We start from the raw sequence: 24,586 nt of genomic DNA, 5'->3' as shown, positions 1-24,586 counted from the left end.
GACCTCCCTTCAGCTACGATGGGAAATCTGCTCTAAACCTCCGTCAGGTTCTTCTGTCAGAGACTAAATGGCTGTTTACTGGCTGCCTCCAGTCCGTCTCCAGCTTCCAGACTGGCTGCGTCTTCTGGCGACTATTTATGACTCTTGGGCAGCACATCAGCCTCCGTGATATAAAGCCTGATGGGCAGGGAAGCCGGGGCTTTATCTATTCCCTGGTAAGTGCTTAGGCTCCAGGCGAGCCTTAATTGGAGGTTTACAGTCCTGAGCCCTTCAAGTGTATGAATGAGAGGGAAGTTAATTGTGCAGGATGACTTTACAGGCTCATTAAACCATTACGGAAGATGAAGCCGGTCTGTGTAGAGTTAAGGGAGTGTGAAGACTATGGTGGTGAGTTCATGGCTGTCGATAAGAGAAGGTGATTTCACACCGCCGCTCTGTTCTAAAAAGAGATGCAAGAACAGCCTGGTAATATTTTTGTGGTTTCTTAGAGGCATTTAACTTTCATGAGGGAGGGGCAAAGGCGAGGACTCTCATGTGATGTCAGTAGAGCTGAGCTTGAAGACAATGTTCTCGGCCAGCTGTGTTCCTCTTCTGTCTTTTGAGAGCCAAAACTGAAAGTAGTTTTCTTCAGGGTTCAGGATTGGCTTTGTTGTCATTGTATACCACGAGTAGTTACAAGGAAATTTCATCACTCCCGTCCGGTAGACACGCATGACATACAGGGGGGACGGAAGCCGCGTTCAAAGACAAGATGAAAAAGAAAACACCCGGCAGGAGGGAGAAAAAAAGCAACTCCCAAACTAGGCTCCTGTGAGCGGGGCACAGTGTGGGATTTGGAAAAAACACCTCTGCACATGAGCAACATTGAAGACATAATGTAACTCAAGGACTGCACATACTGTATATGAGAGGGGGAAGGTTGTTGGGATGGGAGTACTCCCAGTGCAGATATTGGTGGGGGAGCTGCTGCCACACTGGGCGCCGCCAACCAGCCTGCCATTCCACCCTGAGAGGGAGGGAGGCACACTAGGGGCCAAAGAAGGCGTTGAAAACGAGGATGAAGAGTCACGGGGATCCTGACTCTCTTTGAGAAGCCATCCTGAATAGACTCAGAAGAGAGTCATGAGCTGTTGAGGTGACATTTTCAGGTCCTTTTTGGACCTCAAGTCCAACTGTTGAGTTAGTCCTGGCCAAGTCTGTGTGTCAGTCTTCAGAGCTGCTCCGTAGCTTTCTGGACATGGTGACATCACCTTCCCATTAGTCTTCTGTGTGCGTTTGCTCATGCTTCACAGCGCCACGATCCAACCTTGGGTTCGCAGCTGAAAATGGAAGCTAGATTGTATCATGAATATAACATATATGAGATGCTTGAATAATGAAACGGTGTACCTTCCCTCGTATCTTCTCTGAACTGAGGACCTGGTCAGCGACCTGAATAAACAAGAGCCTGCACAAACATCTCCATTTAAAACTCACTGAACCGCAGTTTATCAAGTACAAGTAAGAGCTGAATTGCAACTGTAGACCTCGCTGTTGTTTCCGTTTTCTGTCTGCTGGGAACTATTTCTGTGTGTTGGCATATAGCTTTCAGTCTGAGAAGCACTCAGCCGTCTCTGCCTGCACTATCTGTGCCAGTGTGTTAGTGGGCTGTGATGTGTGACCCAGAGGCTGTCTGGGCGTCTGCCAGAACAAGACGCTGATACAAACACATGCGAAGCTTTAACGCTGATCCAGACTGACGTGTCAAGAGCAGTGGTAGGACACCGGGCCGCGATTGAGTGTGATGGAATGTTTGAAACGCTATTATTGTCGAAGCGTGTGGACGTCCGTCTTCATTCTGGAGCAGCAGGTGGGAATACATGTAAATCGATGTTCTTTTGTTTTGCAGTGCTGCGGCTTTTGAAGGAGGGAGCGGACCCCAACAATCATATTCCGTCTGGGGGTTCTTTACTGCACTTGGTAAGACTTGCTGTACACACCAGCGGGTGAATCGTTTTCATGGCCGCCATGCTGAATGCAGCAGTGCAGATTTTTTTAACGGACACCACTGTTTCTTCACAGTGCGCTCGGCATGACAACGTTTTTGCGGCAGAGGTCCTGATCGAGCGGGGTTTCAACGTCAACCTGCAGGATGAAGATCAATGGACGGCCCTGCATGTGGCGTGCGTGTGCGACCATGCTGACATGGTGCTGTTCCTGCTTTTGGTGAGAGACACGTACCAACACACAGCTTCCGCACATAATATTTTCATGATCAAGTCATGACCACGTCATCCGAGTCCAAGACCAATGAAGGAGTGAGACCAAACTTTGGAAATGCATGAGGATCACTTCTAAACAGAGTGCAGCATCGGGTCTGACTCATGAAACAAACTCGACAATGTTCTGAACTTGAATGATGAATTCCTCATATCTTTTATTGACATTAAAGCGCTCAAAATGTGCTGTTTTCGGCCACATGTCTGAAGTTCTGACACCACAGCCGGTCTCAGCTGCTGCTTCTCGTCTCCGCTCCTCCAGGTGATCAGCTCTGTTGGCGGAGCTGCAGGAGAAAACAGTGCATTTTCAGCCCTTTAAGTTAAATAAAACACTTAGCTTTCCTGGCGATAACCAGTAAAAATCCATATATTAGTCACGTTGTTGTATAAAACACAGGGTTCAGACTGCGAGAAAAAGTAGCGGCATAGTCTGGAAATTACGGTAGAAAAGACCAAAGTTTGGAACAAAATTATACCTTGCTCTGTATTCAATTTGGTCTCTGTCTTGGTCTGGCCTCCCTCATTGGCGTTGGTCACTGTATAGTAACTCTGGTCTCGGTCGCAGGGTTGGTGGTCTCGACTATCACCAACTCTCTTGCAACCTCCAGAGATAACATGCCCAGTAAAGTAAAGATGCAGGTAGTCAATACTTTGGATTCAAATTCTGAATTTTTAGGGTTGAATTTCAGACAAAGTGACAATCCAGACTAGTTCAGGTTGTCAGTCCTTTGTCACTGGCCTAAGTTGCCAGGGATTTTTAAACGTCTGGCCCCGGCAGAAGCAGTGCTTATTAGCTCCGTAAACAGCTGCAGGGGAGGAGTATCACTCACTCAGGGAGCCGGGTCTGGAGGTGTTGCCGAGTCCCGTGCAGCTTGGTACGAATGATTGGGTCCTGAGTGATTGCCGGCTGCCAAGTGTGGTGCTGGGAAGCTTCCTGGGAATATTGGAAAGGTTTGAAGGGCTGCCATCAGACGGCTCACGCTAGTTTATGTTCACTAAGTGCTTTTGGAAAATCACACTAGATCAATATCAGGAGTTTCCTCTCCTCCACAGATTTATCCGGCAGTGCGTGCAGCAGCACTGATTTATGATGTTGCTATTGAGCGCTTGGAAATAAAACACATGCCCATAAATCTGTTAAATTTAAATCATAGTCAGTAAAGAATGCAGATAGCCCATTTTCAGTCCAAAGTTGGAGCATTTGTTAACCTTAAATCCAGTTTATGAGTGACCGACACTTTACACTTTATGAAGAACCGTTGCGTAGTCTAGTAAAATTTTATAAAAACAAACGTAAGATGATGATTAAGATGGTTTCATCTTAAACCTAAATAACCAGGTGGAGTGAAAAACACCTGACACACGCGAGCGAAATATTTTCAGTCCAGATGCCTACACGGTTGAATAAGCCACACTTCTGTGAGCCTCTGTGATATTGATCCTCCAGTGCCAGAATCTTCTCCAGGCACCACTTGTCCCACACCTCTGACCTCACTCATGCGGCTAAAATAAGCTCAATAGGGCTGCAGTATCGGTCTTAACCGGGATTTCTGACTCAATCCACTCTCTGGTATCAGTCCCCTGCTACACGGAGGTCGTCGTGGTCAGTGTTCCTTCAAAACATTCTCTCTCCTGGCCTCAGTTCTCTTCTCAAGTCACCGTTCAAAAGTCATCTAACTGGTTAAGTCAGCAGTTGAATTTGTCAAAAAAACGGAACATCATCATGATAACACTTTTGATAGGAAAGGACTTGTATATGATGCACAGATTCTGGGTGATTTACTAAGATGTCACGTATATTTAGGAACAGGTGCAAAGTTTTGGAGGCTATTTTAAAATGACATCTTTCATGGTTTGAAACGTGGCTATTTTCGACAATATTTAAGTCATGAAAATTAACTCCATCATGTCAGAGTCCCTCCCACGTACGCACTGTTCTTGGCGTGACCATCATTTAGTCATAAAAATTCTCCCAAAACATTTGAAAATTAAATGTATTTTTTAATTGCATGGCTATGACTCATGAGTCCGTTTTGTTCAGCATAATCCAGCTGGGTTTGAAGAAGGGCTTGAAAAGCCTTTAGTTCTGTGATGCAGCGATGAGGAAGGACACTTGCTTTTTGTCTTTCAAACGGTACAAAAATAACTCCACCTCACCACAAGGCTGTCACCTCCTGCGTCACTCCAGCTATCTGCTCGTATCCGGTCTCCCACAGATTCCTCATTCGAGCGCTTATCGGGGCGCCCACCTTCCTCTGCGTATATGTTGGTGTCTGAAGAGAAGTGTCCTCTCTGTGGAGCAACTCTATCTGTGATCAGCATGTATGGACGTGGAGCCATTAACACATGTCCAGCTTTCTCCTCCTGGCTGCCTCTCATTGTGTCGTGCGCCCAGGACTTTTTGCTGACTGATATATTCCGCTCATGCAGACATTAAAGGGATTGAGGGTGGGAGTACATTATCTCCAAGTGTTGGGGTTAGCAGAAATGTTAAGTCTCTTATCATGTGACTCCAAATGCCTCCAAAAGCCTTTTCTCAACCCCATGCTTCGCTTTGTTTCGCTGGATTATTTGACAAGCTGTTGATCCGAATATGAAAAAACACAACACAGAATTAGGATTTCACCCCATGGGAGGCAAAATGTCTGCCCCCCTCTGACGGAAGAGTGAGCAGAAGAGTTATTTGTTTGACATTTTACTATGATCGCTGGAAAGAACAATTCCACTTTAGTGTGGAGATCAACAAGCTCAAAATGTCTCTGTGACGAACAATGAAAAAAAAACAGTTACACTTCATATACACTGACATATATTACCATAAATTATCCATTTATTCATGTGTGCATTAGCAGCATTAAGCCATTAATGAATGCTTATACTGTAAAACCCATTAGCGTCTGGTTAAGCCATCCTACTTATTTCCCAGGAAAGGTCACCCAAAGTTCACTGTAAATATCACCATAACTCCTATAACAGTAAATAAGCAAAAAATCTTTATTCATGGTTAATATGTGCTTCTCGATCTCAGGTGTCGGCACAGTTTCCCTTGCAGTTTTTACCCTGACCACATAGGGGCCACATAAAAGGCTACATTTGGCCCATGAACACCTCAGCCTTCTGGGTCTCTTTACTTTGGCTGCTGCCCCCGTGACCTCTCTCTGGAAGAGCCAAATGTTCTGGCTCTTCCACCCAGATGCTTAAAGTTATGTGTCGAGATCCAGCTTAAATTTAGTCTCTGTGGAATCCTATATTTTAACATCATTAATCGTGTTTAAATATACCTCTCTGTGCACCACTGACCTTTCTACGGTGCAGACAGCACCGCTGCACCCGCGGCTTATAGACCACTGCAGTTTATGCATGAACAATATCTATTTTCCTTCTTAAATTTAGTGGGTGCGGCGCTCTGTAGTGCGGAATTTACAGTGTATTTATTTTGAATTCCACCACAAAGCTTCTGTTTTTTTCTTGACCACATCTTATCATTGCTGCAGACCTACTAGCATCCAGCTCAAATGTTTCTTAACTGCTACTTTTCATGCTTTAAGTGGGCAGAAGTGAAACAATTCCTCCTTTTAAAATAAATGTTTCCACTTCTTTTTAAGGCGTAAACCCACACACTTTCTCTTGTAGCGTTGACCTACTTCCCGTGGTGGCGACGATGAATTTTAAACGTCTGAACTCGCTGGTTTGAAGTTAAAGATTAGCCACCAGCTACAGGCTCCACTCTTTCCTCCTTGCTGTTCTCACGCTGCGGTGCTTCATCCTCTAAATGGCCAAGAGTTTATTACACACACGTTTTGCTGGGTAAATAACAGTCTCACTTGTATGGTCCGTATGGTTCAGAGTCTCGTAGTCGTAGTGTCCTCAGCCTTCCTTCTGTGTCATGAAAAGAGCAGGCTGTGAAATGTCACCAACCAGCATGGAGTCCTAATGGCAGGCTGATGTGGAGAGGTTTAGTCAGTACGGGGGAGAAATGTTATGACAAGGTCATGACATGTTCATAACCTCTGGAAACGGAGTTGGGATAGAAACTTGGTTAGCTGGTCGGGTCAGGGAGCCCAGGCGAGTGTGGCAAGCTGACCGAATAGATGGAAGACAAGGTTGGTTGCAGGGGATCAGAGGAGCCGAGAGCAAAATAGATGGGTAAGAATGGGAACAAAACAGATGGTCAAGTGATGGGCACCTTGCATGTGGATGACGACATGAAATTCATCAGAATGTTTGGAGCTTTTATGGGAAACAACGGGTCATGGAGGGGCTGAAGAAAAGACATGGGCAATATAGCTTGCCTGATCTGTTCTGGAAAATACTTTTACTACCTTAACAACTTGGGAAAACTCTGAATTGAAAGCTAAAATAAAACACCCACTCAGTGTTTTTTCAGAAAATGTGTTGCCCTCTTTTCAAGCTTCGACAGCTTGCTAAACTGCTCCCAATAAGTTGCCCCACTTGTTCAAATGACTTGGAATGAGTGTTATACAATATTACATTTGTGTTTTTTGTACAACAAAACTACTTGTAATCCAGTTTATTTCAGATTTATTTCGGTTCGGTCGTCAGGCGGAAGAACCTCCCTCTATTGGAGAGGCGTCGCACATTAATCACGCCGCGATGCCAAGCTTGTCTGGGTCAAGAGTCAACTTGTTCAGTCCAGCTCGAGTTGTGTGTGGCTCCCAGCCAACGCCAACCTATTTATATTTGTCAGCAATTCTGGTATGAGTAATATCCACGTACGACCGTCATCAGGCTTTCTGAGCCGCCATCTGTCCGCTGGGTCTGAGATGAGCGCAGTAATTACATCTCTATCAGATATATAAGGGAGTGAGTCATTACTCCAACGGCTCTTTGTTAACTTTTGAATTATTCAAAGCTGTAAATCACGTCAGCAAGGTGAAGGAAACGCTGCTTATCTCAAGTGGGTTCAATTATGCTGCGATAGAGACAGTCGAGTCGTAATATTCCTCATTATGACAGTGAAAAACAAATTACCTAGGGATCAAACCGCATCATTCATCATGATGCAACTTGGATTTTTTGTTATTTGGATTTATTCTTCTAATGTTGACCTTTTTAAATTCAAATATCTTTATGAATTTTAGACATAAGACATGTATGACAAACTTACAGGACATACATGACCAAGGCTTGCGGAGTACAGAATATAAAGGTCTATACATAATTAACTACAACAAAATTAATGAAATAGTTTAATAATAACAACAATAATAATAGGTGCAAAATGGAAAAATTCAGATATTAACCCTTCCCTTACCAGTGTTGACCTTTTTGATTGATATTTTTCGGCTAAAAAAATGTCTTCCACATAAAGGTAGCTCCTCATTGTAACATTTTTATTCAACATGAATGTTCTAGAAAATATGTTACACATTGATAAATTGAATGTCTAGATTTCGACTTTTCTTTTCTCAAATCAAAGTGGGTTTTTTTTTCGACAGTCAGATAATAAACATTTCTCTTCCCGTTCATTTCAATGCATACGTACATGTTTTTTTTTATTTACAGGAAAGTCAATATCCATTTAAATAAAAACATGTTGGGTTATCAAATTTAGCAAAAGTAATATTCTTTCTATGTGTTTAGCTAAATAATAATTTTACTTTTATTTAATGACTTTTTTTACATTGTGTTTAGTCTTTACAGCTTCTCTTTTTTAATATATATATATATATATATTTTTTTTTACAAATTCTACTGTCAGATTAGCTCTTATTGTTCTTCTTATTTACAGACAAAACCTTAAAGCTTTCTTCTTCACTTGTGGAGTCCACCCTCTTCCTTCTCCTCATGAGTGACGGCGGTCTCCACCAAGTGACTCGCTGACGGATAGATCCAGACGCATCTGTCTGTCACTTGATAACTTCATCAAACCGGACCTTTATTGACTTCCACTCGCCGACTTGTCTGAGCGAGCACGTCCCATGTGTGAGAACCAGACCTCACCGAAACAAAAGCGGCGGCGGAGCTGTCTGCATTGTTCGGTGCTCATGATGGGGGGGGGGATGGTTGTGCAAATATCAAATCGAGATAAATATAGCGGGCTAAATTTAACATGAGAAGGAAGTTGGGGGAGGGTTTATCGAGTGCGTGTGCAGGTATTTATGTGCTCTGGGCTTAATAATACATTTTCTGAGATAATGAATTTTAATTAATTTCCTTTGTTAGCACTAAATGGTTGCTCACGGTGGGAGCATCAAGATTGGAATGCTTTTCTTATTCCAGTGTAATTATTCCATGCAGAAGAGCTGACTAAGTGAACTGGAGATAAACCTCATCTACTGTAATGACAGCCATTAAAATGATGCTGGTTGTTTAGCTCACTGTCTTCTCTTTCACCTTCACTTCTATTCACTCAATGGTGGTTTAGCTATTCCGGTCTCTGACCTAACCTTAAGTCTGGTTCAGCGAAGGATTGTGCTGGTGCTGGAGCTCCACAAATGCTGGAATTGAGTGAGTTAAAAATCATGTACAGCGGTGCCTCGGTTTTCAAACGTCCCAGAGGTCGAACAAATCGGAGTTCGAACAAAAATTTCGAGATTTTTTGCTTCGGATTTCGAACGAAAATCCATAACTTGAACGGCCCCGAAGAAAGCCAGAAAAAACATAACGTGTGCGGACTGATCAGCTGACCCACGACACGCTTTGTTATTGTGTATAACACAGCCTCTGTATGCAGACGTGTCCCGTTACCTACATTTACTGACTGTTTTTTCCTCATAATGAGGTGTAAAACCTTTCCTGTCTCCGCACTGGACCGTGGTAGAGTGTCACAGGGGAGGTGCTCGCTCTCCACACCTCCGAGGCTGGAGCGCTCACTCCAGGGTTTGATGTCCTGTTGTGGGCTGGAGCTGGGACAGGGATGAGGCGAGTCTGGGACAGAGCGTGACTTGGTTTATGACTTTGTCACAGCCAAACTGCACAGAAGCGCACATTCAGAGCTGGACACGCACCGGGCACCTCTTCACTTCTGGAGAGACGTCACTCACTCGGCAACCCCTCCCACATGCAGCGGCCACACACATAGAGGAACAGCCACCTGCAGCAGACACTCTACATTCACTCCTACAAAAGCCTATTTTAAGGCTTGGAACGCATTATTTCTTTGTCCATTCATTGTCATGGGAAAAATGGAGTGGGAGGGGCATTGCAGCTCTGGGAATCAGAAAAAAACCCAAAACTTTATTATGCAGCGACCAGCATGACTCCTTCTCTCCGACAGATTAAGTTAAAAAAAGGAGAGGAAAGCCTTGGCCTCCTTCCTTTTCCTGCTGCCCCCGTGACCCAAATTTTGTGAAGAGGAATAAAATGGAGAGAATGAGTCCATCTTCATTTTTTTTTTTTCAAGGCTTCAAATACTCGAGATCCGTATGAACGGCTCGGCATTCCATCGGAGCACTGAGGTTAACTGCTTTTCTGTTCCTCCGTCAGCTGGTAGCCCATTCTCGCGTTAACACCCCGCCGCCTGTTTTCCTCTTGTGTTCCCAGGCTCCTCTGTCTGCCTCAAGTCCAGGCCATAAATCTTCTTGCCTCTGCAGTGGGGTGGTTAGGATTCTATTAGCTGTAAATATTCAATAAGGACCCTCACGTAAGGTCCCTGTTATCAGGCCAGGTCCAGCCTCCACTGCTCCGCCGCTCTGTCTCTTGTGCGTCAGTCACACCATACCATCTTTATTTATAAAGAAAACAACAACACAAGTGTAAAAAAAACCTATATATATATATATATATATATATATATATATATATATATATATATATATATATATATACTTTTTATCTATATAGATACTTTTGTATTATATATTACTTTTATTTAATATCTTACTTTTATTTAAATACATTTTTTTACATTGTATTTAGTCTTTACAGCTTCTCTTTTTTAATATATATTCGTATTTATTATATTCTTTTTTTTTTTTACAAATTCTACTCTCATATTAGCTGTTATTGTTCTTAAATGTATATATATATATATTTATATATATATATATATATATATATATATATATATGTGTGTGTGCTAATGCTAAGACTAAAAACTGCGCGAGTGCTGCGTTTTAAGAAGTGTTTTAAAAATTGTGGCAGAGGGAGGACATTCCATAGCGGGGGCCACAGACGGAGAAAGCCTGGTCTCCACCCATCGTCCTCTTAGTTTTTGGCACCTCCAGGTGAAGCTGCTCAGGAACATAAGGGGTTAAAAGAGTTAGATACTGCTAGATACAGTGGGGCAAGACCATTTAAAACGAACAGAAGAATCTTCAAGTCAACTCTAAAAGTCCCAGGCAGCCAGTGGAGAGCAGCTAAAGTGGAAGTGATGTGCTCAGCCAACCAAGAGGTTTATGAGTCTGCGCCGGACGGTAGTAGTTTAGCTTTAAACCAACACAAATTGGCTTTCCTTTTGTGCTCTGCTAGTAAAGCGTCACAGCGTTTGCGCAGATAATGAGCATGATGGAGTTCCTCGCCGGAAAACAATCCATCATAACCAGGTTGTGAGCGACGACTGTTGCTTCAGTCATTAACAGAACATGTGGCGGGGTCTCCTGGGTGTCCTGCGGCGTCACACACGGCTGCTCAGGCAGACTCCTCCATGGGTAAATACGCATTCATCTTGTCAGGCTGGCGCAGACCCTCACCCCTGAGCCCAGGTTGGAGTTCCTCTTACAGCCCCCCCCTCCTCCGGCAGTCATTTAATGAGATCTTTAATGCACTCTATTATCACTAAACGTCTGGGAGATTCCTCTCAGGTAACCCTCTGGTACCCTGAGATAATTGGCCTCACTTCATCATTGATTTGTGACGGATGAGCCGAACTCAAATCATTCCTCTTTCTCTCTCTCTCTCTTTTTTTTCTGCTTGTTTTTGTCCAAGGCTGGGGTTAACGTCCTCCTGCAAGATGTGAACGGAAACATTCCCCTGGACTACACCTCTGAAGGAACGGAGACCAGCTATATCCTACGGAAGCATCTGGAAGACAACGGTACGGAGCGATGCTTCTTTTAGGCCGGTCAGGATTAGATGATGGGAGAGGCCGGGGTGGAAGTGAGTTGTGATTTCATTTCCCCTGCGCTGCTTATGTGCTTTAAATTCTCTTCATATGCCATTTATTGCCTTAACTTTTAAGGCTTCACAGCTCTTGACAATTAAAGTGTAAATCGAGAGGGGCCAAAAAATATGTATGTATATATATATATATATATATATATATATATATATATTTGACAATAGCACAATAAATCACAATGGTGGCAAAATTCAAGTTTTATATCGCCTTATTTAAACTACAGCTCTTGTTATGTCTCGAAATATATTTGTATAAGAATTTCAATTTTATAAGAATTTCAAGTACATTCAGAGTAGTGGAAACCCTGGTCACTGTGTAGCGAAAAAGCTCCCTGAACAAAAGCAAACAGGTGCTTTTGTTTGCTTTTGTTCAGGGACGATTCCTCCATGCTTGTTGTTGTTGTTGTTATCATCCTTGCTGCCACATGTCTTGTGCATCAGTGGGATCAGTGGACCAGGAACTCATGCACTTACAAAGGTTCCCTGTTGTCTGGAGAGCAAGCTGTTCAATTAAATTTAAATAAAACGATTAAATGCGATTAAAATATTTTAATGCTTTAATAGCTTGCTAACTAGCTTAACTTGTTAAAGTCCCACCACTAATATATATACCACTATATAATATACCACTATATATATATATATATATATATATATATATATATATATATATATATATATATATATATAAAATTCTTATTATTGAAAAAACAAGGACTGTATAGGGATAAAAAATAAATACTTTTATAGAAAATTCTGGCTCTCAAAACAAGGTACATAATTGGGCAAAATTGAGATGCATTGTTTTTTCCTTATGGTTTTTAATAAAATAAATACGAAGGACAAAAAAAAGTGAAATGGCAATTTTTTTTTTTATTAAAACGAAACAAAATGGTGAATAAATACACAGATATAACTTTCTGGGGAAGAGTTAGCGCTAAAACAGTGACTTTAGGCATTAATATGTAGAGATTTCGGAATGAAGACGTGGGAAAGAATCCCCTTAAGCCTTAGTTGAACCAGTAGTATAGCAGGGTTGCTGCATACTAAGGAAATGTATGACTCTTTCAAGTCAAGTGTGCTACCATTAATTGTAGCGGAGCTAAAGCCGCAGGGGCTGGATTATGTGTGTGTGTGTGTGTGTGTGTGTGTGTACACGTACGTGTGCGTGTGTGCGGCGTGTTGGAGAAGGGGAAACACACCCACAGGCCTAATGATTTCTGATAGTGATCCAACCACTTCCTTCCCACTAAGCAAGTAGGAGGTCAATTCAGGAGACGGGACTGTAAAGGTTAAAGGTGCTGGGGAGTTCAAGTTACACAGGATGTTGGAAGAGGAGACAAAAATTTGCCCGTAAGTCCTTAGATAGCAGAAATGCTTGTCTGAAAGTCTGGTTGTAACATGCTCTGTACACAACATATGACTATACAATCAAAACATATATATTTAAAGCTACACAAAAGATCTTATAAACAATGTGCAAGAAACAGAATGAACAGAATATTGTGCCAAAGAATCATTCACTGTTACTTTTTCGGGGAAGAATTGTATATTTTTATTGCCGCGGGAAGAGAGGATCTCATGTGGCGCTCAGTCTTTCAGATGGGTCGTCTCAGTCTCTTGGTCCTTGTGCGTCTGTATTGGACCAGCAGCTGATGGAGGGGGTGGGTGAAGTTGTCCAGGATGATCCTTAGTTTCAGGAGCATCCTTCTCTCCATAACCGTCTCCAAGGAGCGGGGTTTCCCTGTAACCACCTTGACACTTCACAATGAGGAAACACAAACACCTGGCATCCGTGTCCTCTGTTGCCATAGCAACCATTACTCAGCGAAGTCCTCTCCGTCCCATCAAGTTTGGGTGCTTATGGGAACCAGTCCACAATCACTACACGATGTTTCAGGTGTGGACGTGTCATCCATGCACGCGATGAAGACGCAGCGACCAGCCACCATGCTGTCGGACGTCAGGCAGCTCATTGCCGCAGGGGGGACCCTCGATCAAGCCAACGATGATGGGGTCACCTTGGTAGGATCCCAAGGATTATCTTGTGGCTTCAGCACTTCAGTGGCTCACCTTTAAACCGGCCTCCCCGCAGCTCCACATCGCCTGTGCTAGCGGATACCGGGACGTGGCGTCTCTCTTGCTGGAAAACGGGGCGGATCCTCATCCCACATGCAACAACTCCTGGACGCCGCTGCACTTGGCTGCCAAGTACGGACAGGTAGGAGACTTCTTCAGCTTATGCTAAAAAACGTCGACCCAGTTTTGAGTGTATCGACTCACATGGCTCTGCTCTAATGAGGGACTATTGATGCGGCGGGTCTTCCCTGCAGGTACGCTGCTCACTCGCTGATAAATTGGCTCCATTGATGAGCAGTGGTGCGGGACACGTGTTTTAGATTAGCGGTTTGATAATCTCTCTTCAAGGACTGAAGGGATTCCCAGGGATGTTTATTACAGAAGCCTTGAAAAAAATAGCTGTAATAGTTTTATTCCTGAGTTTTGAAGACCAATTAAGGTACATGTGAAGGTCATCACACACTTCCAGGGTCGGCCCGTGTGTAGCTGAGTGCTGCTGACTTCAGAGTGGCAGCCCAGAGGATTGGATCATCGATTGGGTTTCCCAACAGGGCTTAGCAATCAGGTCGAGCTGGTGCCGAGGCGCCGCCGTTTGCATACCAACAACACCCAGAACAACTTGACACTTCCTTTCAACTCCTGTTTGTATCGACGCTGACTCTGACCCGTCATTGGAACATGATGTTATTGGATGACAGGGCGTCGAAAAGGGTGGCTCGCTCTGTGATTCTGCGGGTTGTTTTACCTCTTAAATGTGCAGTGGAGACCATATCGGGAAGATGGTTTGGGGAGACTGGAGAAGGGAGGTGGCAAATGAGGACATACTGTAGGTTAGTGGTCCCCAACACCCGGGCCGGGGACCGGTACCACTCCGTGGATCAATTCAATTGGTACCGGGCCGCACAAGTAATAATGAATGATTTCCGTTTTGTGTGTTATCTGACTCTGAAGGATTTTTAGTTTGAAAAACCTTTTTAGGTGAGGTGTTCCGGGCATGTCCTACCGGGAGGAGACCCCGGGGGGAGACCCAGGACTCGCTGGAGAGATTATGTCTCCGATCTGGCCTGGGAATCTCTTCCCGAGATGGAGGAGGTTTGTGCGGATCGGGAAGTTTGGGCTTCCTTGCTCCGAATACTGCCTCCGCGACCCAACCCTGGATATGCGGAAGAAAAAGGTGAAGGTGACGGTGAAACCTTTTTATTTTGAAAAGTGACCGGATTCTCTAGGTTAAGCCGAGGTCACTTCAGAGCCAAAATGTTACCCACAAGCTCGCAAAATTAGTCAGAAACAGACGTTTTTTGCAAAGGGGAAGGCAGGAGAAGTGCCTACGACTTCCAAGAAGAAAAACAAACAAGTTTGAAAGTATTGAAATATGTCACTCCCAGATGGGACCGTCTCTGGGCTCCCATTGATTTAACCATATGGTGATTTAAAATTTTCATTATATTGGATTTGGTGGTGTATCTGTATGCTATTTTGAAGGCATGTTTAAACGTTTCCACAGCGACCAGAGTCAGTGAGCGTTGGGGCAGGAGGAGGAGAGTTTGTGAGTCTTAGTGGAACGTGCAGAGGCCTTATGTGACCGTGGCACCTTCATACCCCCCGGGCCACGTTCCAATGGTCAAGTGCTGACTGGTCCTGCGGTGATAAAAGGGTTGGGGACCACTGCTGCAGGTGAAGGTGGACAAAGCCAGCTAAAGCGGCAAATGTGCGTGGTGATGGACAAAGCTACCTGGACTCTCCCGCATGTTAAATGGAGGAGTCCAGGCTATTAATCATCATCTGCCTGTTCTGCTGACGTGACTCAGACTGACAAACTGTTGCCTGGAAACGGCGGGCAGCAGCTGTAACACGAGCCGGAACATTAAACCCAGAGACCCCTTGTGCAATGTGGCATACGTGCGAGATTGACCCCTTAAGAAGATATATGACCCCATTAGCTCAGCTAATTAAGCTGCTCCCACTTGGTCTCCTGATAAGTTAAACCTTGGCACCCGAGCTCGAGTCACGGTTGTTAAAGTTGGATCCCTCCGAGTGAAGGCGTTTTGAATCGAAGGAAGAGGATGAAGAATACAGCCTTCATTTAAGAGGAGTTTTTTGTCTGTGTGTGTGTGTTGTGATCATGACCTTTCTGTGATGTTTCCGCTTCTCTGAACCGTTGAAAGTTTCCCAAATGCCCTGTCAGCATTAATGTGGTGCGAGTGCAGCAGACAGGAGTTATGTTCCTGAAGCAGCAGCTGGTGCGCGAGTGGACCGGCTGAGTCAGCAGGTCTGGCAGGTGTCTTTGCTATCAGAGGCCAACAGAAAAATTAAATAATGCTATAGAACTGAAGGCCTACCACATGAGTCCAGATGGAATATTCCCATAGTGCACTGCAACAGTTGAAAATGTCTTTCATTTTAATCTGGAAAATGGAGGAGAAGTAGGCCTCAATTCCACATCCTGTCCTTTGAATCAGTAGTTTTTCAAGGTCCAAACCTCAGTCCAAACCAGACATTTGAGACTTCTAAGTTGAGATGCTTGTTCAAAAATATATGCAAATGTGGCCCCCAGTTCTCCTCGCACATTACGGCAACGGAGGAAATGAGAAGTGGAGCGTTTATTAAGACGTCTCACAGCCTCAGTGGATTTTCACATCACATCATTTGGCACTTGAAAGCATCACTTTCTCCTGCATTTTGAATTAGAATCCACCAAGTGGGAGTTCTGAGGATGGAGAGGGAGGTGATGGATGCTGTCAGCCGCTACATGTCACCGTGAAGAAGGGTGCACTTTAGGGGGCTCCCGCCGTGACACGTGACGCCCATTATTACCGAACCCCCACAGTCCGGCGCCGACACTTTCTGACTCGGGTGTCAAATCGCAGTGTGTGATATGATAATGTTTTGCTTCACGGAATGGATTGAAGAATGTTCCCTTTGTTCCGTATTAAAATGTTCTGAATAGCTTTTAACAAGGAGGCGCTTTGGTTAGATGAAATATGCAGCTCATAACTGAGATTTTCATGGGTTTAATTAACACAGTCCTTTATTCTCTGGCAGACGAGCATCGTGAGCAAACTTCTCAGACATGGAGCGAACCCGACTCTGCTCAACTGCCATCAAGATAAACCAGCCGGTGAGACATTTCTTTACTTTCTTTACTTACAGTTGTGCTATGTATTTAAGATTATATACTGTAGATATATAGAATTCTTCGAATTCAATCGCGCCAAAAAAAATTCTCCCGAAGTCTGCAGTCTGACTCCACCACCAAACTGGCTCATACTTGAAAATAAAAATACAATTGTTGGAGGGTTGAGAACAAAGACAAAATAAAACGAGGGTTCAATAAAATGTATAGACACACTCTAATGTCCTCAAAGTAAACAAGTGCGTTTTTGAAGACTGAATGTGAATAAACACAACAACACAAAAACACACAACACGGCTCCGCTGAGCTTGCTGGTGAGAGTCACCGGGTCAGACATTGCCAGTGGAGTGGAGGTAACCAAATAAGCCTCTCTTGAGCGTGTTGATATTGAATGGTCTGAAAGCATTTACTCCGCTGGCTTCAGTAAATCACTGCCTGCCTCTCTCTCAGCGGTAATCAATAACTGCTCCAAGCTCCTGGAAAATGTGACAACCCCTCAGAGGCCGAGGCCATCCCCATCACTTGTGCTCCCCCGTCCCTTTTCCAGGATGATGAAAGAAAGATGAGAGTCTGGGGGCTTGTCACCTTCCATGAGTCCGTTCCCTTGTTTTCCAGTGTCGGGGTCCGACCCTGCTCACTTAACGCCGTCTCCATAGCAACCAACAGAGCGGTGAGGAAATGCCTCACGTGGCTTTGTTTCATTTCTCCCCTCCAGATGTCGCTGCTTCAGAGCCCATTGCTGAGCTGCTGCAGAAAGGAGAGGAGAGCTGGCTGCTGAGACTCAAAGACCCCTCAACTCCTCTTCCCTCCACTGACCAACGCTACGATGGAGGTTCCCATGACCTCACCAAGCCTGCGAAAAACTTGTAGGGTCACATGCTTGTGCCCATCTTTGACAATGAACGTGAATTTACTCCTAAGATATTTGACTGCAGGAACTCCCACGGCATCTCGATCTCAAAGCGGGACAGTCTGCTAGAGAAGTGCGCCATGTTCCGTGAGGCAGGGGGAACGCTGACTCATCAGCCCAGCTTGGAGAACGGGCTGGACGGCCACTACAGCTCTGGAGCCAGCAAACTAGAACAAGTACCTCTTGTTTATTTATCTTAAATATTATCATCAGTAGCAGTAGTAGTAGTACTACTACTAGTAGAAGTAGCAGCAGATTGGCTTCCACCATTGAACTCCACTTCTCTGCCTCCTGTTCCACCCTGTCTGCACTCTCTTCTTCGCATCCCTTGCTCTCTGCTTCCCCCTAAAAAGAAGGCTGATATTAAGTCTAATAATCTTCCTTCACAGGTCAAGTTGATGCCACCTGCGCCCAATGATGACCTGGCGTCGCTCAGTGAGCTGACAGACAGCAGTCTCCTCTACGAGATGCAGAAACGCTTCGGCAACGACCAGATTTATGTAAGTTTTTGTGATCAAATTAAACTACTGTGGAACCGATATGGATACAAAGACAAAGAGAAATGCTCATGGGTGGTTGGCTGAAGTGGGGGGATGTTTGGCTCGCAGTTAATTCCAGGCTTGGCATCACATCATAACTGTTTTATACTCTACAGTGCGTTTCCCATTAGAATATATAAAACACTTGACACCAGAGAAATTATTCACAGAATTTTTAAAATTTGTTTTGCATATCAAGAACAAGTTCTATCTGATACAAAGGAAGTCAGGCAGCGGGTTCTGACCCGCCGACGCGGAGGCGTGCTGACCATTACCAAATCAATAGTGCTCAGTCTAAATGGTAAGAGTCAATTCACAGTCGTCTTCAACTCCAAAATACCTGCAAATCAATCTGGCTTTTTCTTTTAATAGATGTCATTTTCCTCTCCTCTTGAGAACAGTTTTCCACCGAGGGCCGAGCTCCACAAAAGACTGGAATCAGATCAATGTCCTGCTCTCAGCGAGCAGGCAATATGACTGTTATTACAAAAAGCCAGATGGCAGTGAGGTTATCACAGCAGGGTGCGGGGATAAGGGGGTTTAAATAAAGGCATGTAAAATGGCCAAGGAGGAGTGAGAAACAAATAATGCGCCGAAAAATGGTTTTGAAGAGAAGATGGAGAAATCATTGAGGCTCATCGTCGAGTGTTTAACGTGAGATTTAGAAACAGATAGTTCGGGAGGAAAGTTATTTTCATTTGTTTATGTAGTAGTATAAAATATTCCAGATCCATCTACTGTCTTTTGCAGCTTCAAGACCTAAGTCACACAGAGCTTTTATATAAAATGTAAATATGAAGTCAGACATTTAATATTCAACAGTGGAGCCTGAAATATGACAATGAAAGAGGAATGCAATCTAAAAATACAATTTCAAATGAAGACCCCTGAAATGGATAACGTTACACCTGTATTGAAAAAATGTGCTTTTAAAGAGATTTTTTTCTCTTGGAAAAAAAAATATATATATATACATATATATATTATTTTATATATATATATATATATATATATATATGTGTGTGTGACACCATCATTGGAGATTTTAAAAAGTGCCTTGCTATGTCTTCACATCCTAAATCCACTTCGATGATTATTGTATCACTTTTAAATAATCATTAATGAAACACTAATTCAGCACATAATATATCCATTACTGTGGTGACACTGCTTCACCTTTACATATTATTTACATTCACAAAGAACAGCTTATCTTTATGTTGGAGATATTTTTTTTTTTTTGGCAGAATTTTATTTGCTTTGGAGATTGGCCTTAAAATTAGCATTCTCCATCTTTAATTTTGTGGACTTTCACTTGGACAAATTTATATATTTCGTATTTGTTTCTGTTTTGCTGGTTTATTTTTATTTTTATTTTTATTGCTTTTCTCTTCCCCCCCCCAAGAAAATAACTAATATCACTTTATATATATTTTTTCTCTTTTTTTTAAATTACTCTGAAGCAGGTTTCTCTGGCAGATAAAGAAGTGTGAGGTACAGAATGGAAACCAGGGCGCTACAGAGGCAGTCGATATTCCATATGTTCCCTGCAGGGTGGTCAGAGGTGGAGCTTTGATGAGGGTTCTTATCCATTCTGTCGGGATAGGTGAAGGAAAATGTTAGACAAAGAGGCTAAAATCTTAACTTAATCTGCAGTAAACACTGGCGAACATCGATTAACAATATCTTTTTACAACACTAGTGGTCAAAGAGCTGATACGATGTTGGATTTTGAATTAAAAACAGTCATTTGTTGGTGTCATTAACCTCAAGTCGGGACCTCGGGTCACGACAGCATGTTACAGAATGTTAGCAAGGCCGGTGCTCTCCCACAGGACCAGAGGTTAGAGCTCCGGCAGCCTCGGGGTTTTGGGTGAGAGACAGGAGGTGGGCAGTTGGGGGGCGAGGGGTCATAAAGTGTGAGTGGGTTATTTTTATCTAAAAGCCCCCTGGGTCCGTCGGAGCGGTGTGTAGGAGTGCGGGGTTGCTGGTGTTCTTGGAGAGAGGGTCATTATTGTGGTGAGAGTCGATGGTGACGAGAGAGCAGCGCTCGTGAATGAGGATCTGCAGAATTAATGAGAGCAGCTTCCACGGCAGAAGTGTTAACAAGTGAGAGGAGGACCTGTGTGGTTTTTGATTTTCATCTGGATGTTCTCATCTCATATGTATGCTTTTTATTATTATTGTTATTTTTTTTGTTTTAAAAAATATTCTTAAAATATTTTTTCAGATTTTGTTTTTCATGTGACATATTGGAAACATGTCAAAATATACTTCAATCTTGTGTGTACTTTGGTTTTGTCCATAAATCTTTCATATATTCATTAAAAAAATATGAATTGCTCATGCTGCATCACTGTAACGCTTTCACCAAATATTTTTTTTGAATGTATTAGGTCATCCATCTTTTTCCAAGTTTCTTTCCACCAATATTTTGATACATTTTGTTTTCCTCTACTTAAATATTCTTTTTTCTCATTTAAATGTAGTTTTCTTTCATTTTGTTTTATTTATTTATTTTTACATGAACTTTGATTTTCTCGACTTTTACTTTAACATATATTCTTTTTGTAGTTAGTAGTATCTTTTTCTTCATTACATTGTCCTTTCCCTATTTTTATTTTTATTTTTATTTTTTTAATTTTTTAAATTTTTATTTTTTTGCGTTTTGCGTTCATCATCTTTTTCCCTACTACATGCGATTTATCTATTTATTCATTTTGATCTTTGTCATGTCAAGCTTATTTTTTTATACTGTTCGATTTCATATTTATGTACATTGAGCTTTATTCTAAAGTGTTCGTCATTGAGTTTCATTCATCTTCTTAACTTTGATTTTTCATCTGATTTTCCGGACGCACTATTTTGCCGTTCTGCTTCTGCTGTTTTCTCTCAACATGAATCCTAACTTATCTCTTGCAGACGTACATAGGACACATTCTTCTGTTGGTGAATCCTAACAAAGTGCTCCCCATCTACTCCACTCTGGTAAGAGAAGCGCTTCCTTCCTCGTAAAAACAAACCCCAAATGTTTGTTGATCCTCGCTAGAGCATCTTGTGAAAGTCAAAATCTAACGGATGTTGTCTGTAAAAAGGACGGATGAAATGCACCCGGCGATAAATAATTAATGCAGACTTCCTGTCAGTGATACGCAGCACAAAGCTGTGCATCACAGGAGCAGCAGCAGGACACAGAATTGACTCGATATTTAGTTCAGTTTTGCTAAAAGCTCAGAAGTCATTTTCACCCTCACTGCTGAATGAAAACCGTGCGGGCTCCTGTCGACAGGATCAAAAGAGTCACTGTGTCGTGACAGAATGAAGCCAGACACCCCTCGGTCTGCCCCCTTTTTTCTTCAGCTGGACTCTCTCCAGGTGTCTCTATTGAAGGAGGAGCGTGGAGCAGAGAGCGGGTGATGTGAGCGAGACATATGTCACGGCATCTGTCATCTGCTCCACTGTCTGTCACCTCCTCTGGCCTGGTGGGACGACGCCCGTCCTGCTTCTCTTTTGTAGAGCTGCAGCTCATCTGTGGTGCTGCTCGCATGCCGTGTTCAAACTCCTCACTCACTGGCCAGTTAAACTTCCTGAAACTTTCAAGGGTTATGTAACTCAAGCTGTCTGCTTCTCACAGGTGAGTCAGCTGTACCTGAGCTCCACGGGCCGCCTGTGTTCCTCTCTACCTCCTCATATCTTCTCGTCCGTCGAAAGAGCTTTTCACATGATGCTGCAGGAGAGACGACCCCAGTGTTTTATTTTGAGGTACATCATCCGCCCGCCCGCCTGTCTGAGCCAGGACTTCACTCGTGTGGGCTGCCGAGTTTATTCAGGTCGGCTCTCAGTTGTGGCACACATTTGACTAGAGAGCACTCGGAGAGCGCAGACCTCCTCCAGGCAGCTCACCCCTGCCCACATTGTCATCCATTGTTATCGTCCTACATTCATTTTATCTGTTCCTGATGCTATTATTAGTCATTAATATGAGCTCAAAGGGACAGCAGGTGGTGGCATAACCCAGTGGGAAGCAAGCAAGAAAGTCGGGCTCATGCTACTGACCACGGTTATTATAGTTAACGAAAACTAACGAAAAAAATGAAAACTAGACTTGTACATAATTTTCAATAATTAAAATAAAATAAAAATGAAAGTTTTTCATAAAACTGTAACCAACTGAAACTGCATTGTCTCTTTACAAAACTAATCAAAATGAATTAAAATTTATTTATTTATTTATTTATTATTTAAGAATCATTTTGAGATGATTTAAAGTCTATTTATTTTGGCTTGGCTGGTTTTATGACATTTCATCTTTTGTTTTTATCACTTTTTTTTGTGACTATTTTTGCAACTTTCTTCTATCTTACTTCCATTTTGAAGGAAAGAAAAACAAAAAACAAATAACAAAAACTAATTAAAAACTAAACTGAAACTAAACATTTGAAAAAATGTAAACTAATTAAAACTGAATTTGAAAGACAAAAATTCAACAAAAAATGAAAACTAATGAAAAATCTCAAAGTATTAGAACCTTTCCTACTGAGTGATGGTGGCGCTACATATTGTCTCCACAATGGAGTCACCCATTCCTGAACCCATGAGCAAAGAATTTAGATTCTATTTCAGTTCTTTTGCTTCCTTACAAACAAGTCCAACAGTTTTAGACGTGCAACTGTCTGACATGCTTTCCAGCGTGTCCCTCCCTCAACCTGGATTAAGCTAGGTTTGCATGGAGCGCTGTGAATCCCTGCCTCCTCAGATCCGCCCCTCTCTCAAATGCTGACGACGACGAAGTGTTTCTGAGCTGCCAGACGTCTCGCTCTTCGTCCTTGGCTCTGCTGAGGCAACTAGCAATTAAATCTAGTTCCAGTCCTCCAGTGACATTCCTGCTGAGTTGTAACCAATCTGGCAGCGTTAATGCACTCGGGCACTCCATCTCCGCCTCACACACACAGGAACGTCACTCTCCCACGCAGAAACGCTCCCGTCTTCTCGCACTGCTCGACTGGACAGTTTTTTCTGTTTGAGAACGCAATCCGTGGTTAATCACCGCGCTCCCTGGAGGATTGGCCGCTAACAGGACGCCCTTGAAATCTAATAAAACTGCTAAATGAAAAGGCCTTTTGACCTCATCACAGCAGTGAGCTGGGAACGATACACAGGCTGAGCACCTCGTCGCCGGAGCTGAAGTTCCTGACCTTCTACAGCTTGGGGCTGTACCACCTTACAAGTCCTAATACTACTGTAGCAGCGCCAACAAACATTACATCCACCGAACTGAACCAGTCAAAATGGCAACATGCGGTGTATATTATACTTCCTGGTCTATTACTAGGTGGGCCACGTCATAGACAGGTCAAAAATTATATCCAGGGAAGCTAAAAACCTTCTGTTGCTAACAACATTGGCCGTCATGACTGAACTCTGACTTTGCAGTGGCCCCCTTACCAACCAATGGCCTGAGTTGGCTCGGCCATATCGGTCTCTTTTGGCAGTGGAAACGATCTTTATTTCCGTTACAACCAGTATTGCCACGGTTACCGATTACTCCCTTAGTTACTTTACCGATTGCTTGAATTTAAAAGTAACTAAGTTACATTACAAGTTACTTGTCAAGTTACATTTAGCATCGGACGACACCTCTCATTGACTAACGATATTTCTATGTCAGATTCGAGATTGAGTTCTTGAAACAAGGTAACCTAAGAACAAACATGAACTGAAAGGGGCCCAGCGTTTTGATTTGTACCTTTAAGCTAAACTGTTTCCCTTGCCATGTTTGAGGCACAATCTCAGCCATATGATTGTGCAGTCAATATTTTATTTTGTCACGCTTTAACCCATTGGACATGGAGTCAATAGCTTCCCTTAAGTGATTGCTGCTGTGACTCACGTCTCTGGAGGAGCATTTTATTTTTGACTCTTGAGAGAAAGCAGAACATCACATCAGTAGTGTTTCTTCCTGCACCAAATCCAGAAAAGCCTAAATCATATCATAAGTGTGGTTTAACTTGACTTATGAAGGGGATTAAAAAACTGCTTCATAGGTTTGAGTCCACACTTTTGACACATTTGCGAGGCACATTTTCTTTTACTGGTCATTTCTGCACGTTGGTGGACAAAGCACTGTTAATACTGTCACCTGTAGCAGACACCAATTCAAAGTAATGGATGCGTTTTCAGGTATAAACACGCATCTCTTTCCTCTGTTATTTACTGCTGTGTCTCCGGCAGCTTGACACGTGACCTGCCTGAAAACGTGCCTGGCATGTCTCGCATATGATAATATTTCGCTTCCCAACAACGGCAACGATTGTAACACACTTAGATAAGTAGCTTTAATCTGAATACTGGGTTTGGAATGGTAACATGCTAGATTACTGTAACTGAAAATTAATAAGAGTAATGCGTTGCTGGCACCAGTGGTTACAACTCGAGACTAGCTGATCCAGACAGCTCAGTGGAAAACACCATTATTAGGAGTGAGCAGCGAGGATCAGAGCAGGAGTGTATCAGAGTGGAAACCAAGAATGTTGGAGACGGAAGAGGAAGAAGACAAAGAGGTTCGAGGGTGTGGTGAATGGTGTGA

General features: G+C 43.1%; 1 protein-coding gene across 4 annotated transcripts in view; it reads left to right on the top strand.

Annotated features, from left to right (window-relative positions):
• The window catches only part of myo16 (myosin XVI), a 100,905-nt gene that overhangs the window by 28,734 nt on the left and 47,585 nt on the right, over window positions 1-24,586 (top strand). For all 4 annotated transcript variants that reach the window (XM_053876806.1, XM_053876807.1, XM_053876805.1 and 1 more), the window contains exons 3-13: window positions 1,889-1,959; window positions 2,062-2,205; window positions 11,148-11,256; window positions 13,240-13,364; window positions 13,435-13,560; window positions 16,461-16,536; window positions 17,267-17,417; window positions 17,487-17,637; window positions 17,851-17,961; window positions 20,923-20,988; window positions 21,635-21,762. In XM_053876806.1, coding sequence (XP_053732781.1) covers window positions 1,889-1,959; window positions 2,062-2,205; window positions 11,148-11,256; window positions 13,240-13,364; window positions 13,435-13,560; window positions 16,461-16,536; window positions 17,267-17,417; window positions 17,487-17,637; window positions 17,851-17,961; window positions 20,923-20,988; window positions 21,635-21,762 — 1,258 coding nt within the window. The remainder of the gene's footprint in view (window positions 1-1,888; window positions 1,960-2,061; window positions 2,206-11,147; window positions 11,257-13,239; window positions 13,365-13,434; window positions 13,561-16,460; window positions 16,537-17,266; window positions 17,418-17,486; window positions 17,638-17,850; window positions 17,962-20,922; window positions 20,989-21,634; window positions 21,763-24,586) is intronic.

Source organism: Synchiropus splendidus, chromosome 10 (assembly GCF_027744825.2).
Source record: "Synchiropus splendidus isolate RoL2022-P1 chromosome 10, RoL_Sspl_1.0, whole genome shotgun sequence".
NCBI lineage: Eukaryota > Metazoa > Chordata > Actinopteri > Syngnathiformes > Callionymidae > Synchiropus > Synchiropus splendidus.
Note: the sequence above shows the minus strand (reverse complement) of the source record. Positions and strands in the feature narration are given on the sequence as shown.